Raw genomic sequence first — 19,832 nt, forward strand, 5'->3', positions numbered from 1 at the left:
AATGTCCCATAATATGACTGCATAAAATCAAAAAAAGGAACTATTTGTTTTACAGAAATCGAGTATATTGATCAGAACTATAATTAAAAAAATAATAGTTCTCTCTTGAGACTATTTTTGTATAATATTCACAAATGACATCTATAAACTGATACTGGAATATATATAAATAAATATAACTATAGCAGAAAAAAATCATCACAATATATACAAGGGCAATTAACTGATGGAAGAAAACAAGGTTTGTAAGAATGAAAGAAAATGGCCACATAAAATAACTCTTGAACCACAAAACATATCCTTTGATGTTTTAAAATGGAATTGAAAACAAACTGCCTCTTATTAAAAATGTTTCATCATCCTAGTTAAAGTTCCTGTGACTATTTTGGCCTTTGGCTTCAACTGTTGCATTAGTGGAATACCACAAAATATAATAAAATGGAACAGAAATGCTGCATCAGAATTGATTACTATGAATAAATTCATATTGAAGTACCAACCAAAGAGGTTTCTTCTCATATAAATTATTTACAGAAAACATGCTATACTTAAGAACAAGTAAACAGAAGACATAAAATTACAGAAAATTGTTGGCCATTCTAGTTAACGTTTGAATCTCTTATAAAAAAGCATGGTTGATTAGATTCCAATGGCAGGGAAATTTTAGAATACAAAATGTAGATGTGTCAAAAAGAAAGCAAAAAAAAAGCCAGCACTAAAATAAAATATATTACAAAATTAGGCAAAATATAGTCATGCTAATGTACCAAACATTTATATTCAACAAATGACTTTTATTCAGTTGTTCAAAAGCACCTAATACCCATAAATTGAAAAGAAAATGAAACTTTTTAATGATACTGCTAAAATATCATTAATTTCCATTTCATTTGTCAGTTGGTGATTATATTAATAAACTAATAATTTATTCAGGACGTGTTCTTGACTACATCAAAATATATTTCAACTGTGATAGTTATTGCATATTTGTATTTATGACTTCCTAACAGTACAGATTTTCAGGCACCATATGTGCCATTCAATGTGATCCTCCCAAGGAACTTTCCAACATTTTTTATTAACAATACAACTGTATGCAATATTTATAAGAGTAGATCAGAAAACACTTTATGAAAATTAATGAAAATCAATTTTTCCCTTACATCTTTTTTATGGCTAGAAATTTGTTTGATATTATTGGTTCTTGTGCAGCAATTTAACTTATAAGCATCCATGTAAATGGAATAGCATGCACCATAGGTAATGCAGCTCCCATTAATGCAGAGCAGCATAAGATGATAATCTTTCTGCACAATTTAGGTTAAACTTCTTTAGATCAAATATTAAACATAATGGAACACCAATGCTGGATTCTGAGACATGCAGCTATCAAAACAATATGTAAAGCAAATGTAATTCAAGAAGTAAAAAAAAAAAAAGTTACACAGAATGTAACACAATTCAAGAACAGGAACTATGATAGTACAACATACAGCTATACTTAGAAACTATGAAATCGTAAACAATTACATCTTCAAAAACAGTAGTGATATCCCAAAAGAGACTTAAATATTCTCTCAGCCCAATAAACATTCTACAAGACAGATCTGTGCATTGGTAATTATTACATCATAACTGAACATTTTCTGAAGAAAGGCTTTTACGCTAAACAATCATCAGTAACACATCAAGTAGCCAATCATTTTAGAACACAATCATCTTTTACTGAAGTCCTAACAGCAGAGGTTAACATGTCGCTCATCAGACCTCACATTATAGTACAGCCTACTTCTGTTTTATATACTTGATTCAAATCCTAACTTAAAGCTGACTATCCTGAGTAAAATCTGTTGTTTTCATTCAGTCCTCCATGACACCTAAAATGATGCTAAACACTCACAAATTCTGCACTTCATAAAACAGTATTATCCTTGTAAATGAAGCAATATTAAAAGTTCGCTTTTGCAGCATGATGTTCATGCTGCCTTCATATTTGTGACAAGCCTGAAGTATGACTGTCACAAGACACATATCTTTTGAATTCCAAGAAAAGGAAAACACGTTTCAATTATTATTTTACAAATAAATTAGTACAGAATTAGGACTATTTTCAGTTAAAAGACAACACTGGCAGTAAAACGTTTTGAAACAAAATTATTTACTTTCAGGCCTCTTTGGGTGGACAGGGAATGTATAGCACTTGTCTTTGCCATCTTTCTCTTCATACAAAAACACTGCAACATGGAATGGAAAGATTCTGATAAAATTTAGGACACTAATATTTAACCTTGTTCTTTTAAATAAGGTTTCCTAACATTCAATATTATATAATTAAGCATTAGTCAATCATTACTGCAGTATTTTACTGAAGTAACCTTTCGAACCGCATATTTCAACTGTCACGTAGTCATCAAGTGATACATTCTCCACTATTCTGCTTAACCAAGCCAGTGCAATTTCCTAATGTAAATATGTCGTGATGTTGGATTTATTAACAAGCCACATCAAAATAATAAAAACACAATAAAATCTTCACAATGAATGTTTTATCTGTTACCTATGTCTTTAGTCATATGGTTGTCAAATGTGCTTAATTTGTATTGCCTTTATTATTTTTAAAACCAGATTCGAAGAAAGTATACAAGCAATATTAAACAACAAAGCTAACTCTAAGCAGTAACAACATTAGGTAAAGCAAGGACAGATGACAGTTATGCACAATTTAGAAATTAATTTCATGCAAAACTGTTGTATATAAGTGTAAATTTTCATATTTCATCTACATTATTTTCATCCCACATGTTCATCATGACTGCAGATAAATTGGGTTGGTGGACATGGGGTATTCTTAGATGTATATTGTTCTGCCACGTTTGTCTGGAGAAGGGTGCAGCATCTGTCCTACCATTTTAGGAGGGATGGCCAACTGCGGGGGAGAGATAAAGCAGTTTTTCATTTGGTTCAATGGACAAAGAGACAACACATGCAAAGCAGTTACTAGTTCTGGTTATGGATGTATGCTCGTTTTCATTTCTAGGATGATCAGACATGCCAATCATGCTTCTTGGACCCAATAACATTTACAAAGTACTAGTGGCGTGCAGTGTTTCTACAGAAAAGACTATCAATACAAACAGCTCACTGGCAACAATCAAGGGTTCCAACGTTTTACAAGTTACTTCTCATTTCTATTCTTCCTACACTTATTATTTATCCTCACATCATTAGTTTTGTAACAGATATAAAACATGAAAAATTATAGTGCCTTGAATGGATCTTGTTCTTGTTCTGTTCTTCCATAATCCATCTCTCTTACCTACAGTGTGACTTCTTACCTACTGCAGGAGGAGAGATGGCAAAAAGAAGGGATTTTACTAATTGCTCAAAATTACATCTGAAGTATTTTTAAAACTATATCTGTTTTTCCTGATATAACTAATAACTGTGAAGTACACTGTTAGTAATCCCATGACTTCTTGCCTATTCTAAAATCTAGGATTTTTGTTGAATTGTGTGCCATTATATTAAAAAAATGACACACACACGGTAATATATTGCCCTGATGATGGAGGCAGTAAGGACCTCTGAAACAGTGGTAAACTTCTACCAGACTATATGGCACTACAACCCGTATGACAATCACCTTCAAAATTAGTACTGTATAACTTTGGCTTTTCAGTGACAGCCATGTCAAAAGTTTGGTATTAACCAATATTTCAGTAAATATTGAAGTTGATATTTTCAAGGTAGGTGTGAGATGAGGCCAGTTCAGAAATCCTTATTTACATGGAGTAGGCAGTGGAACGCTAGTTAAATCCCATGGTACTAATTGATGGAGTAGAGAAGCAGGCTGCTGTCCAATGGGAGAGGAGCATGTGATTTAGGAAAGGAGGTGACAAGGAGCTTCTTGTAATCATGTTCAATGGGAAAGAATTTGCAGTGATTAAGTGGAAGAGAGAGGTGCCTGTTCATTGACCACAGGGTTTGGGGAGGTGATGGGGGACCTGATCTTTTCAGAGCCCAGTAGGTTTGGTGGTTTGGGGGTAAACTGGTAACACCAGGTTTTGCTAAGCCTGTAGCCATCTATGTGGTTGAAATTGTATGAGTGTTTAGATATCTTGATTTTCTCACTGATTATGTGGGAACATAGCTACTGATGTTGGCAATTGACTTTTTTTTTAAAGTAAATGCCATGTTTGGTGGCTGTAGAATACTTGGCTGCTGCTGATCATTGGTTCCCCAATCTGGTGTCTCATGTGTTTTGTAATCCTGCAGTCAGTTTATCCCATGTCACCTTGCCACAGGAATATGGGATCTTGTAAACACCCATTTTTCAGTTAGAAGTTGCTTGTCTTTGGTGGAATTGAATTTGGAAGTAATTTTGTTAACTGATGTATGTACTGTTTGAATGTCACATTTCTGCATTAGTCTGGAGATGTGTGGGCATGGCCATACACATCCAAACCCAACCTTACCAAATGAGTAAGAGCACCTCTGAGGGAACTCCAGGAGAACAATAACATTTACATCATACTGGCAAACAACAGGAGCACCACTGTCATTTTGAAATGCTTGAACTACTTAAAAAAGATTCAGATCATCCTATCTGACCTCACTTATGAATTCACCAACTGCAACCTGATAAAGCAGGTTGAAAGACAAACAAAAAAAGTGATCCCACAATCCTCCATCCCAGTCGAAGACACCATATCTCCTACTTCCTGTGTCCTCCCACAGATCTACAAACTTGATGTTCCATTATAACCTACAGTTAGTCAGTCAGTCAGTCAGTGCTACAGGCACCCTGACCCACAAACTCACCAGATACCTACACAGAATACTCCTCCCAACTACCAGATGCTCAGTATCCTACATAGAGAACTCATGGCACTTCATGCAGCTTCAGAGTCAACTCACACTCGCAGAGAATATCATCCTCATTAGCTTTGACATTTAATCAGTTCTCACAAAGGTTCCTGTACAGGGTGCATTACAGATAATCTGGGAGCATATAACAGCAGCAGACCTCCCACAGGATCTCTCCAGCCTTGCAGAACACTGCGTAAACGCCACTTTCTTTGTACACGAGGGAAAATTCTACCGATAAGTCCATGATGTAGCCATGGGATCCCTGTTATCCCCCTCCTGGTCAACATATTCATGACAGCATTCAAAGCAGAAGCCATCAACTCCAGCCCGTAGAAACCAAAATGATGGCATTTTTATGTGGACGATATGTTCGCAATTTGGCCACATGGACAAGCTACCCTTATGATTACAATGAAAATAAAAAGGGATCACCAACTGCCCTTTCTGGACGTCATAATCAACCAACACCCAGTCATCTCACTGGGGTATGCCATCTACAGCAAAGCCACAGACTGTTGGCAGCATCACATCTGCTCACAAGAAATCCATCACCACCACCAGGATAAACAAACACTATCTGCAACAAGGCCAGCCAGGCCTCAACTACATGTCAGAGCTGTTCTTCGAGCCAACTGCTACTCCATGCAGGATACCAAGAGAGTATCCAAATCCAGACTGGGCAGAAGAAGCACCACAAAAAACACAGTAACCACAGGACATACTTGCTATATATCCAAGGGAACAATGATTGTATCTCCATAGGCAAAAACATTACATTAAAATGGTACAGACATTAATTAACAAAATGAGCTCCAAATTCAATTCTGTTAAAGACAGACAACTCCCGATTCAAATATCACATGCTTACAAGATCCCATGTTCCTGTGGCAAAGTGTACAACAGACACACCAGCCATCATATTAACACCAGACTAAACAACCGGCAATTAGCAGTAGTTAAGCATTCTACAGCCACCAGACACAGCATTGACTTGAACAAAACAGAAGTCACTGCCAACATTAACAGCTACTGTCTCTGCATAATCAGGGAGGCAACCAAGATTCTAAGCACCCACAAAACTTCAACTACAGATGGCGACAGGCAACAGGCTAAGCAAAGCCTGGCTATACTTGTTTATGCCCAAACCACCAAACCTACTGAGCCCTCAAATGGGCAGGTCCATCATTATCTCTCCAAACCTTGTGGTCATTGAACAGCAGCCACCCCCTTCCTCTTTATCACTGCAAATCCATTCCCATCCAACACGGCACTAGAACCTCCTCCCACATTCCTGTCACCTCCTTTCCTGAACCACATGCTCCTCTTCCATTGGACAACAGCCTGCTCCTCTGCTCCACCATCAAATATATCTCACCATCCAATGTCTAATCTATATAAGGTCATATGAACTGACTCGACCACATACCCACCTTGAAAATGGCAATTGTAATGTTTGTTGAAATGTTGGTTAACACCAAACTTTCACAGAAGCTCTCACCCAAAAGCCAATGTTATACATTGAACAAAAGCCACGAAAACCAACAGACAAAAGTTGTTACTGGTTCATCTATATACTACATTATATGTATCATACAATTATTTTGCCTTTTTGTACAATAACACAATCCTTTAACTCTTGAGAAGCACAAACATGTTGAAATGTGTTTTACCCCAAAGTTGCAAAAGAAAGTACTTTAGAGCTTATATATATATATATATATATATGAATTAATGAAAAAGTACATAAGTAACTTAATGATTTGTATCCTACTCTTGGATTTTTGGGTAATATTTTCAAAAGCAGTCACTTGGGAAACAAGAAAATTAACAGAAGAAAAATATTAAAATTAATCTTAAGTATGCTGTTAGGTGATGTGAACTGGAACATCACTGGTTTGTCAGCAACAGTGAATTCTACCACCAACAAGCTATTCAGTTGCCTAAAGTTGTCAGACTATCAGATTCAGTCCAATAATCCTAAATTTACAATAAATACATAAATAAATTAAACAACTGGTGCTGCTGGGTTGAAAATTATGTTCCAGTCCAATAAGCAAGTCTGCTTCAAAATTCTAAACAAAACTGATCTGCTGGGGTGGCATGTGTAAAAATAACACACTTCAAACTGCTAAACTTCATATGAACATTTCAAAATAACAAAGAAACACTTTCATTGGTGGACATTTGTAATCAATTTAACATACTAAAAATTCATGAACTCAACTGTCAAGAATAATATCCTAACATGTAAGATGAAAGCCTAAAGATAGAAAAGGTTTAATGGAATATTAAACATTCAAGCAGAAATTCCAAGACAGTAAAACGACAAAAAATATCTCAAAGCGTGGGATAAATATATGAAAGTTTATTTATTTATGTATCTGACTGTCATATTTTTAATATTAATCTCTTAGTCTTAAAATTTGGATGTGAAAATTATGCAGGAAATTGTTAAATAAGCACAATTTTCTATAAATATATAATTTATAATACTTCACATTAAATGTGGTACTTTTCTGAGAGTAGTAAGTTTCAACTGTCTGAAATAGAGGGATAACATATATTTCACAAATATAATTTTAAAGCTGAGCTGTTAAAATACAATACTATTACACTTAACAGCATAAAATCTTTTAAAAGGGCTATAATAAGCCACATCACAAACATACACCGTTTTCAAAAATCAGCTTCTTCTCATAAAAAGGTGAAGGAAAGTTGTCCATTAATAAAATAAAATGCCAAAAAGACCATACATACACGACACATGGATGTAAAGCTCCACATATTATAAGAGTCTGAAACAAAGTGGTAAGTTTTATACTATGACCCCATACATCCCATAGTTAGAATCCCCATTACTGACTGGATAAGAGGCTGGACTCAGAGTCAATTTGGACAAGGTAGCAATGAGAAAAACTTTTACCCCCACTAGAGTTGAACCTTTGTCATCAATTTCTTTACAAGAAGCAAGTTACTATGTACCCAAGTACAAGAAACTGCTGAAAATAATTTATAAGATACAGTTAAAAAAACATGCAGTATACAAAAAACCATACATGTGACACCACTTATATATGAACATCCAAATATTACACAATGCACCTCTTCCATGGTTCATCTTACATCATTATTTTAAAAGACAAAAATTATTCATGATTAGTATATTTTTTAGGACAGTAATGAAATTTAATCTGTGATTCAAATGGTATCTACAAAAGTCCAAAATTGTATAGGGGTAGAAATTACAGACGTCTTAAATGATCTATCACGCGGAAAATGGTCTAGGCCTATTAATACTTCCTGGTGACAACACTCCAGAATAAAATAATGTAAAGCCATCAAGGATTATTACAAAGCAACACCACACATGAGGATATGGTGGACAGTGTGTTAAAAAAGAACTAAGTTTTGGACAGAACATATAAGGTTTACTGTCCTTCAAATTCTTCAACCTATATGGTGAGGTTAACAAGAACTATAAATAATTAATTATATAATTCAGTAACCAATTGATGTGCAAAATTTTTACTAATACAACTTACAAGTATACCTTAAATTTATCCAACATCAACTCTGAAGAAACTCAATACTTTTTCAGAAGTTATTACAGAGGAACAAACAAATGGACAGACAAAGATGGCTATCTTTGTGTTGTAATGCCATGTAGTCTAGTGGAAGTTTACCAACATTTCAGGTCCTTGCAGCCTCCATCATCAGGGTGATGAGATGGAGCCAGCAAGAACCATGAAAACCTCAAATCCTTCATGGACACGCATTGATACCATTACTTTGACACATTTTCAAATTGTTAAATCCCTGACTTGCAATAAAAAGTAAAGTAAAGCTGTCCCACTATAGGCCATGTTAGGGGAGAGAGGTGGTATAGATCCTACTCATTCTTGACCTCGGCACTAGATGGGGGTGGATGGTCAGCATCAAGCCCCAGCCATGTTTTACCCCAAGGAAAGGACCCTGGTACCCATTGGATAGGAGGCTGGGTGGGCCCCAGAACCGGTCTGGATGCAGAGGCTAGAGAAAAAAACCCTCAGCCCTGTCAGGGGTCGAACCCCAGTCCATAGCTAGTCACTATATTGACTAAGCTATGCCGGCTCATCCCTGACTTGCAATAATTAATAAAAGACGTAGCTGCACCTTACAACTTCAACTTTATATGGGATATACATGAGAGTCAAATATGTACAGCTCCAGATCATGAAATTGAAGGAATGCATTCCTTGCTTATTATGAATAAAATGAAAGCATAATGGGAAAAATTAATCTGTCTGGTCATTCATACGTTTCATCTCCAAAATTATTCCTTGAATTTCAGTAATAAAGTTTGGTATTGGAGAGATTACAGTGAAAGCTGTCAAATCTGCATGAAGCTGAAATGAGACTGCCAAGTCTTCATAATGGCTCATGATAGAAAAATTGGTATACAAAATAGAACATTGATCTCTTTAAGATTATAAGTCTGACACTTTTTAATATGATACATATTTAGTGAAATGCAAGTTAAAAATTACTTGACTCTACGGTTCAGTAACAATGTTTCATCAACTGCATGCATTATATGGGGTATCAACATATATTTAGGTATGTCAGCGAAGTCTGTAACTTCATATCTCACTACTGTCGAGTAATAAAGTTAACAATAAATTTCATATCAGATTGGTTTAATGTAAAGACCAATGAGGATTTCAAAATCATACAGAATGCAACTGGAAAACATGTGTACTCCAAAATGGCATAATCTGTTATTGTTTAGGAAAGATTAGAAAAGTATGTTTATATTGTTTTCTGCGCAAAGCATTTCTGTATCCTGTCTGAAAACAAGTGGATGTTTCATAAATGACAAGTGGAAGGAAGAAGTACGGTCTATAACAAGGTAACACCAAGAAATCTGCTTGTTAAGGATGGGTAAAACCATTACATAATTCAGTACAAATTAGTCATAATATGAAGAGGATTCAAAAAGTAAGGGCAATATTTGAATATTTTACTGTATGATTGACAACACTGCTGAGGCCTGATCATGCAGCGATTCAAGGTCAGATAATTACATGCTGGAAGTGTGGTTAGTTGTCATTTGTTTCTACAAAGTGAGCATAGCATAAAGATTACTGCAATACAAGAACTACAAATCAACAAGAATAACACACAGAAACAAAATAGGATAAATAAATTTTATGACAATATCATTATCATGCACAGAGCATAATTAATTTCAGTGATTCAAACCAATAGTACCAAGCAAGCCTAAAAGTGACCTCTCAATCATAAAACCAAATGCTGCATTCATTTTGGGCATACAGATAACACTATCACTATTATCAATTTACTGCTTCAGCATTTAACCAGAAAGAGAAAATGGTTTCAATTGCAGAACAAGGCAAGTATCTAATGAGGTGGATAATAATATGAAGAACTAACGCAAGCACCAAGATATTACACTAAACCTTTTTATGTGTTTTCCAATTTACAATGCAACTACAATGAACAGTTCAACATCATGATAATGTAAATCTGGTAAGTTTTAAATCAGATCTGTGCTACTTTTTGCACAGTCTGAAATTCTACAACAGGTGTTAAAAATGGTGTAACACTGCTAATGCCTTCCAAGAGCAACATTTATATCAATGAGCATAAAAATAACAACATGCACATGTATGAAATAAGCAGAGAAAAGCAAAGTAATATGTCTTATTGCCAATACTGTCATTAACAAAAACATTTGAATCCACACTGCACTACATAACTTAGTGAAATGCACTATCAACATTTTGTAATCCAGGGGTCATCCTCAGAGTAATGCAAATTAGCTTGTGAAACGGACCACTTGACCTTTCACATTTATAAAGTCATCTGTACCAATTACATTCCATAATATGTGGATCAAACTGGCTCAAGACCACATCCACAGGCAAATTTTAGCATTAGTGGTGTTTAACCTTAAAAGTGTAAGTCAATGAATAATGTGCGACATGTTAGACAAGGCAAAGTTCAAGGTTCTCACATTGGTAATGGTAAAGATGTTAACTATGGTCTTCTCGGTTTTGACACCACGTGGTCATGCAGGTGGTTATCAAGATTCCAAAACATTGGTAACCATCTATAAGAGCTCAAGAGGTAACAACCCAGATGATCACAATCGACAAGACTTAAGTTTGCAAAACATACAAAAATGGATATAAAAAAATACACAATATGTGAATAAAATAAAGTTCCCACTCCCTAGATAAGAGGGCACTTGTCCCAAGCAAAATTCGAATTACTACAAAAACATGTGTTTATCAAGAGCACCATAGTTTTAGAAAAGGCTGTTAAACTACCGAATACTTTACTATAAAAGGTAACAGAGAAAATAAGCACAGTGTAATTCTGAAACCCATGTACTATTTGTACATTATGAAAAGGCATTTTATAAAATAATTCCATCGAAGTTATGGCACAACTTACAAAAAGAGAGGTCTGCCAAACCACTTGATAAAAACAGTGCACACCTTTTACAGTGTGCCTTCTTACAAAGTTCACAGCACAGCCTATCTTTGCCTGAGTGCTACAAGTTAATCCTGATATGAGAATGGAATCATTCCAGGAGAACAAAAAGAAACCTACCTAGAGGAAAAAAAGTGCTCAACAAACACATTGTTTAAAAAGGTTATGTTGAAACTAAGTTCTTTGAAATTTCTAAAATATTTCCCTACATATTCTTCTTCAACTCTTCTTGCATATTTGGGTTTGTTTTGCAATTTTATCCTTCAATCAACACCCATAAAGAAAAGCCAAATGACACAAGTTAAGGTGAATGTGTTAATCTAGCCTAGCCCCTATTTTGTCCATTTCTTTAGATAGCACATACCACTTCTAATGAGTTTACTGTTCAGAAGTGACCCAGTCAGTAGACCTAACCTTATTAATAAATTTACAGCCCCAGTTGTGTTTGGAACTGCTCCACTGAAAAATTTATAACTACATTTTCTTAGACACTTTCTAACAGAACCACATTTCACATACAATTAATAAAAAATAGTGTTAAACTTATATCAAACCTTAACTGCCCTGAATATGCACTACTTGACATACTGTTCAACACTACTACAGCCTTATCCACTCATAATTACAATCAATATTTAACATGCTGTTTGATACTATTACAGCCTTATTCAATCAAAGACAAAAACAGAAATAAATGCATACTCATGTGAATAATTTTAGAAGCATTTATAAAAAGTACTCAGTGTGAGTCATTCTAGACTTATATCAGGAGCAAGTGATAGCATTCAGCTGAAGATGAGCTGTTGGTGGCAGGCAATCATGAAGGGACATGAGCATTCAACTTTGTCAGAAAATGCTCTGTAGTACAAATCCAAAATAATTACAAGTAATCATTTGACATATAAATATACAAGTGATAAAAGTAACTGAAGCATAAGAAAAAGGTTCCCTTTCAATATTCTTTTTAATATTTACACCAACAATGTCATTGGCAGAAGAAAACTGATAAAAATGTTATTAACAGTGTGCAGCTGAACAACCTATTATTTGCAGATGACCAATGGCTTATTACAAAACTAAATGTGACTTACATAAAAGAACATGTCTATTAATATACTAAAAATGTAATTAAAGTTGTAAAATGTCAACAACAAGAACACAAGCAATGTCTACTGAAAGGAACAAAATATATAATAGTTACAGAAAATGAAGCAACAGAACAAGTAAACAAGTTTCATTATTTAGAATACCAGATACCATATTTAAAACAATAAAGGTTTTAAAATATTAATACAATTCCAGAGGATAGCACAAAGAAAAGAATCTTAAAAAATAAAACTCTTAAGCATGCTCAAAGCTCAGTAAGATAATGGCACGACCTGTTTTTTCATACAGATTACAAGTTTGGGCAAAAGATAAGATAAATAATGGCAAACTGAAGCTGCTGAAACATTTTCTAATATAAGTAACATCAGAATGAATGAGATCAGCGGGACTGTAAAAAAATATCAGATGAATTACGAAGTAATGATACTACAGATTTTCAATAAATAGTGGTGAAATATTAAAGGACGGAAGAAAATATTCCCAAGAGAGCAATAAGCAAAATGAAATGAGAGGGCCAATAAACAGACCAAAAAGGGATTTTAATGGGGAAAGGCCTACTCCCTGAAATTCCTTGTAATGGAGAGGTCAATAATTAGGCAAAGCAGTAAAATATTTGCAATGTGTGAATGATATTGTGAAGACAAAATGCTGGCAGTCACCTATTTTTTACTAATACAGAAAAACCTAAGCCCTATCAGATCAAAGGAAGTCCACAGGAATAACTACATTCAATTATGACTTTTCTTCCCATGCTGTCCGAGGGTGGAGTACATTGTGATCATTCCCATTCATTGTCTTATTTGTGCCACTACTCATCTCTGACACAAGTATTCCTATAATCAAGTGATTATTAACATAAAATCCTCTATTATTTCCTATCACACAAAGCTGAAGTATTAAGCCCTGTCTCACCATCAAACACTCTTAATGTAAACAAACAGGAGAGGCAAACTCCTTCTGCCCATCATAAGACCTGTCAGCATATATCAACCTAGAGCACATTCACAAGTAACTACCATTATTTAATAATCACTTCTGTCATATATTGGCCAGAGGATTATACAGACCATTGCATTGCATTTAATATACTTTTTATGAAATTATTAATCCACCCCCACTAATTAATTTTTAGCGTCCTGGACAAAACACATTATCAGTTGAAAAGAATTCCAGTAGGTACAATTCTGTACACAATGTTAGCAGTATTTTAACCACAAAAGTGGTCTCTTTTCATATGACACTTGAGTGCAGAATGATTCTGGATTGTCATAACTGATAAGGCCTTCATTTTGTATCACTGAGCAAATGCATATTTTGGAAATAGCTACATAAAACTTCAAAATTATTTTTCTTTACTTCCTCATGTGCAAGAATGCAAACGTGTACATGTGAATGGTCACATCTTGAACTTGCAGTCAGTCTACATCCATAGCTTTGTCATAATGGACTACCAGGCTGGAATATCAACCACGCCAAAACATAAAAAAAGAAAACCACTAAAGTGGAGATAAACAGATGATACAGCACCATTTTAATACATCAAGCAGCAGTAAATACTCAAAATCCATACATAAATCTTCAAAATCCATACATGACAAGAAATTATGGGTAAAATTTATTTTTGTCATGGCTTTGGTCTATCCTACTCAACATCAGCTCCAGCAATTAGGAATAGTGAAGGAGAAGGTTGTATGTCAGGCATCTAACATCTGCAGGATTCCAAATAGAGGTAAGCGTGCATGTCCTAACTGGCACAGATAGGATGCGTCTATATATACACACACGCACATGTGTGCGCATGTGTACGAGATATGACAATTTCCTGGAATAACCGTATGTATGTCACATCAAGTAGCGATTGAGTAATAACTAAGCAGCAACATGTTATAATGTGCCTGTGGTTACATATTGTGTTGGTGAAGCAAATAAGGGTAAAATCAGTGGCAAAGTTACACAAGCGGATATTTTTCTCCTGGTGGAAAAATTAGTGACAGATTGTTGAAGTAACACATTAACATCAAGTTTTGTGAAAAGTTAGGGAGAAGCATAAGAAACTCTGCACGTGTTAACATAGGTTCATGGTGCTAATGCTATGTAAAAGTCGGCTGTCTCAGAGTGGCATAGAAGAGGGATGGGAAGACACAAGAGACAATACCGGACATCCAAAAACTTGCCAGACAGATGAAAATGTGGAACAAGGTCAAACAGTGAACCAGTATTTGGAAATACTAGCAAGGCTACATGGGACAGTTTGACAGAAAAGATCTGAACTTTGGCCTGATGTTTGGATCTTGCATCATAACAATGCACTTGCTCATGATATACTCGTTGGTCCTGTAGTTTCTGACCAAAAATCGATATTGAAATTGTACCACCCATATTTTCTGTATTTGGCCTGTACAACTTTTAGTTATTTCCAAAACTGAAGGCTGCTTAGAAAGGCCACAGACTTTCAGACATTCAAGGACATGCGATGACCATCCTGAAGAGTATCCCAGAAGAGTTCCAGAAATGTTTTGAACAGTGGAAACACTGACTCACTAAGTGTATCAATGTGTAAGAAGACTACTTCAAAAGTAACAGCAAACCATTAGTGTGTAATTACATACAGCTTTTACAGGCATTCTGGGAATTTTTAATTGTCACTTCATATATATATATATATATATATCAGTGCAATAATGATGTCAGATATCCTCTCTATCAACCACGTGGCATAGCTAGGATAAATTCTTAACCCCTCTGTTTATATCAGGATCCTTCTTCAATAAGGCAGGGTTTAAATGTGTATTTTTGAAAGCCAGAAATGTAACAGATAAAGAAGTATCTGAGATAATGAACATATATTGGGGACGATGTTTACAGTTAATTCCTTTCCAATGTAAAAAGACACTTTAGAAAATGTATGAAAATAACATTTCTGTGACAAATGCTTCACTTGTACATACATTCAGCTAAGCAGAAATAGACAGCAACCATCTTGAAAATAACATGTCACATGAAGATTATTAACATAATAAATAACTCATCTTATTTAAAGGTATAATTCTGTCTACAGTAAAGTTGTGTGTGTGTGTGTGTGTGTCGACTTAGGAATTCATGTAAATTTAATGGGAACTATGAGTGCTTTCTCTAGGGTTAAGTGGTCAAAGCAATAAAACTGATCACTCACCTCCAACTAGTGACAAGTTCTACTAGAATGTGTGAAGCATTACCTACACAACTCCTATACACTCTTAGGGCATGCTACTTAGGTACAGGGATAGCTTTACTTTCACTACAGCCTTCCTGTAAAATGGGGAACCACATTATCCAATTCAGATCAAAATCCAGAATGGCATTGTTACATGCATATGAGGAGATCAATACAAACAGTGTAACAAACGGGTTGTTAGGAATTATATGGAAATATGACTCCAAAAAATACAATCACTTCTTTGAAAACAAAGCCTTTCTGCATATATGCGAGTTTTGATTAACATTATAACAAAGGAATTTTTTTACTTTACAAATATATATTTCAGGCCTGCTAATATTTTGTAACAAAGGAAAAGACTTTACTTTCAAATTTAAACTTTAAATATTATTAAATCAAGGTATAGAACAAGTGACCTAAAGGGATAATAAAAGATATGATCTTGAGTATGAGAGAAATACATTTTTAACAACAGAAATTTGTGGTGAACTGTGTACACAGGGTAATTATAAACTCACATAGAAGAGTTAAAAAAATTATAACTTCATTGGAGGTATGAATGTGAAAGACATACTAAATTAAAAATGCATCGCAAGTTCATTAAAAAGTGCTCTGTATGTGCTTCTTTCATAATATGGTATATGTACTAATGATAGTCCAAATCCTGCTAAACATGCCCTCACACTCTTGCTGTATAGTTGAGTAAAGCAAATCTTCAGTGCTTCAGTGCTGTTTGGTTCAGGAGGCACACAGACAGCAGCCTTCATGAAGCCTATAAGAAGAAGTCAAGAGACTGTCAGGTTAATTTTGTGACCATGGAATAGAGTCACTATGGCCAATCCATTTCCTTGGGTTATGTCCAGCAAGGATTCTGATTACAGGACTAATGTGTCTCCGAGCAGCAAATATGAAGGAAGAAACTTTAAAAAAAGAAGAAAACTTGGGGATATATGTATGCACATGTTACCACCAGTTTTATGTTGGTCAAAGTTTTAATATAAACTAAGGACAAAGGTTCAAAGTTATGCAAGTTTATAATTACTCTAAGGAATGACAAATGTAGATGTAGGATTTGAGGTTTTCACAGCAGTGGGTCTGAAGATGTCTGACTTCTGGATTGTTGCGTCATGTAGAAGTTTACCAACGTTTTAGAGGTCCTTGCTGTCTCCATTATCAGGGTGATGATGGAGGCAGCAAGGACCTCTAAAACGTCAGTAAATTTCTACCAGACTACATGACACAACAACCCAGAAGACAGACATCTTCAAATGTAAGATGTATGAGCAGGTCATAGAGGATACAATACCACATTTACGTGAATACAAGCTGCACCTGACTTACGAAGCCAAAGAAAAAAATAAAATCTCTTACAGACCACACCATAGTTTTTAAATTAATTTTCCTTCAAGCACCAGTCATAGTTACACTCTTTTTAGTTCAAAAGATTCTGGTTGTAGTGATTTCACGACAACCAATTACACTGTGTGTACTGTCATACACTGCCTGTCAGTCCTATATAAATGCAATTCTTAGTACAGTAGTCACATGTTAACTGCAGGTGACAAACCATTAAAAGGAGAAAAAGAAAGAAAAAGAAAATTGTACATAAACTTCCATCAATATTCATCAGAACTGTACTGGTTCATGTAACAATACCATCACACTGCTCTTTACATTTGTTTATCCAAGAATAACAAGTCTGGAACACAATAATATCTACCACTCCATCAAGTGACAATGTAGCTCACCTGTGCAGATTCTGTGTGCATATATCAAGTGACAACTGTTAAAACAAGACAGAGACTGAAAGAAAGCGATATCATGTATCAACTTCCACTAATGTTTGTTAGGCCAATAATAATGTTTCCAGAATGCAGTGCATGCCCCCCCCCCCCTCGAGCAAGAATGTAGTTCACCTATGCAAATTTTGAGTGCAGCAGTTTCAAATCATTGAAACATGAGATAACAACTGAAAGAATGGGAAAAACACAGTTTTCCCACACATTATTTTGTACATCTGCTCTAAATGGTTACTGCTATAAACTTAGGCTAATCAAAAGTTTTCATCATTGCACCCCCTCTACCAGTTCCTGTTTAATTGTAACAATGGTAACAGCTGTTTCTGTGCTCTGATTTAAATATCTGCATTGTTTCACAATGTTGATAACCATAATGTAACACTTCCTAATCAACCATGATAAAGACCAATTATCATGCTATTAAAAAATTCTGATTATAAGCTGCACTTTAGTTTCAGGGGATGGAAATATGGAAGAAAAAATGCATGGCTTATATTCATGTAAGTATGGGATTTGAAATTTATAACCACCACTGGCTGCAATCATGAACTTAAAACTCTCAATGTTATTAGTCCATTACACATGATCCAGCCTCACAGAAATTATTGTACATGTCATGAGTAACCCTGTCACCATCACCAGACCGTCACCTGTCTCTTGGGCTGCCAACTGCAGTAAGACACATATCCTCTTATGGATGTTCATAACCATTCATCACTTACACAAACAATTTATACGCTCTCAATTTTGAAAAGGCATATAAAACTACAATGTCCACCGGAATCAAATGGATCTCTCAATGTAAAGTATTCCTCCTCTTTGATGTTCTCAATAAACATATTAAACTGGTATGTAAATCAAAAGTTTTTCTTATTAAGAAGTCTGATGATTTTTTTGATTTTTTCAACCAAGAACATGTTCACATATGAACCTGGAGTTTTTAAGTAATGTGATGTAATGTGATGTCTCAAAGCAATTAAAGTGGATATGTTTGGCACAACTATTTGTATGAATGGTATGGATACAGTCCCACCAGACACTGGTTTGTTCCAGCATAAAGATATGGACACAAGTGAAATTAGGTTGTAATGCACCTAAATGCTAAACAAAAGTACTCTACATGACATCAACAAAGAATTCACAAGGGTTGCCCATGGCGATGCGGAAGGACTGCCTACTACCGGATAGATCCTGTGTTTGCTGGAGAGGGTGTTGAGACTGTGGACCTGCTGTAGAAGCTGTAGCTACTGACTGTTCCGAACCACTAGAACGTGATCGGGACCCACCAGACCGTCGACCACCAGATGGCTTTACAGCTGTCAATACACCGCTGTCAATGCTACCACCCACCAATTCATTCTCGCTTGCTGAACTACCTGACTTTACCAGGTCTGCACCAGCTTCTTTGCATACTGGTTCTGAACCATTACTGGAGCCACCTGGATAAAAAACATGAAACATCAATTACTCCTTTACAATCAAGTATTAAATGATAAGGCAGGATTCTGTCAAATCTGTCATCACTTTTGGCATATTTTATCCTGGTTTTCCTTTGTTCATTAACTCTTTAACGCACAGTCGAAGCTAAAATGTACTTTGCTTTAATGTTCAGTACCTCTGCATTTGCCCACAGCGCATTTTTGGGTTTGTTTGTTTCTCTGAATAAACAGATAATTCCCTTGACACCATTAACCAAGTAGTCTTTGTAATGTTTTCTTAAGAAGGAACTAAATTTTAAAATATTACTTAAATGGGTTTTAGGTTTCAAAGGACTGAGGTGTGATAGAAATTGCATGCTGTGTTTAGGTCAAAGCAAAATGTGAGTCATAATGAAGACAGTATGGTACAGGAAACATTTTGTTCTTGATGAAGTACAAATTTGTTTAGTTACAGATAAAGACTATAAAATATGAAACTACCATAGTACAATGTAAGAAATTATTAAGACGGTGTGGCACATAAATTGATTTGTTCTTCATAAAGTAAGAAGCTTAGTTACACACAAAGACTGTAAAATATCAACACATCATACTTATTACACCAATGTAAGTGCCTCTGAAATGTCTACCTACATTTAACAGACTATACAGTACAACACCCTACAACACAGACATCTTCAACAATGAATTTTTTTTAAAAATATTAACGCAAGTGAAAAAATTATTAGTATATTTGTTATATGCAGTTAAAATAATGTCCAACAGTGGATACACTGGACGCATCTCTCAATTAATGGGACACAAACACTGTCCATATACAATTTTTGAAAAAGTTTCTGATGATATTGAATGCATGATTAATATACAACGTAATCTTATACAAAAATATGTGATTTGTCGTCTATCAAAAAATGACGTCATCAA

The 19,832-nt window shown here is 35.1% G+C and overlaps 1 protein-coding gene across 7 annotated transcripts in view; it reads right to left on the reverse strand.

The window, feature by feature from the left end:
• dsh (Segment polarity protein dishevelled) overlaps positions 1-19,832 on the reverse strand; it is a 96,390-nt gene that overhangs the window by 16,743 nt on the left and 59,815 nt on the right. For 4 of the 7 annotated variants that reach the window (XM_087343584.1, XM_087343583.1, XM_022059238.2 and 1 more), the window contains 2 exons: positions 18,651-18,908; positions 91-16,442 (listed from right to left, as the gene is read on the reverse strand). In XM_087343584.1, the coding sequence (XP_087199710.1) occupies positions 16,249-16,442; positions 18,651-18,908 (452 nt within the window). In that variant the 3' untranslated portion in view covers positions 91-16,248. Of the gene's footprint in view, positions 1-90; positions 16,443-16,619; positions 18,909-19,832 lie in introns of those variants that run through there. The other 3 variants (XM_087343585.1, XM_022059240.2, XM_087343586.1) reach the window with 2 other exon arrangements.

The sequence above is a fragment of the Zootermopsis nevadensis genome, unplaced genomic scaffold (genome assembly GCF_977971745.1).
Source record: "Zootermopsis nevadensis isolate Lab colony 2312 unplaced genomic scaffold, Znev_1.0 Znev_ptg000006l, whole genome shotgun sequence".
NCBI lineage: Eukaryota > Metazoa > Arthropoda > Insecta > Blattodea > Termopsidae > Zootermopsis > Zootermopsis nevadensis.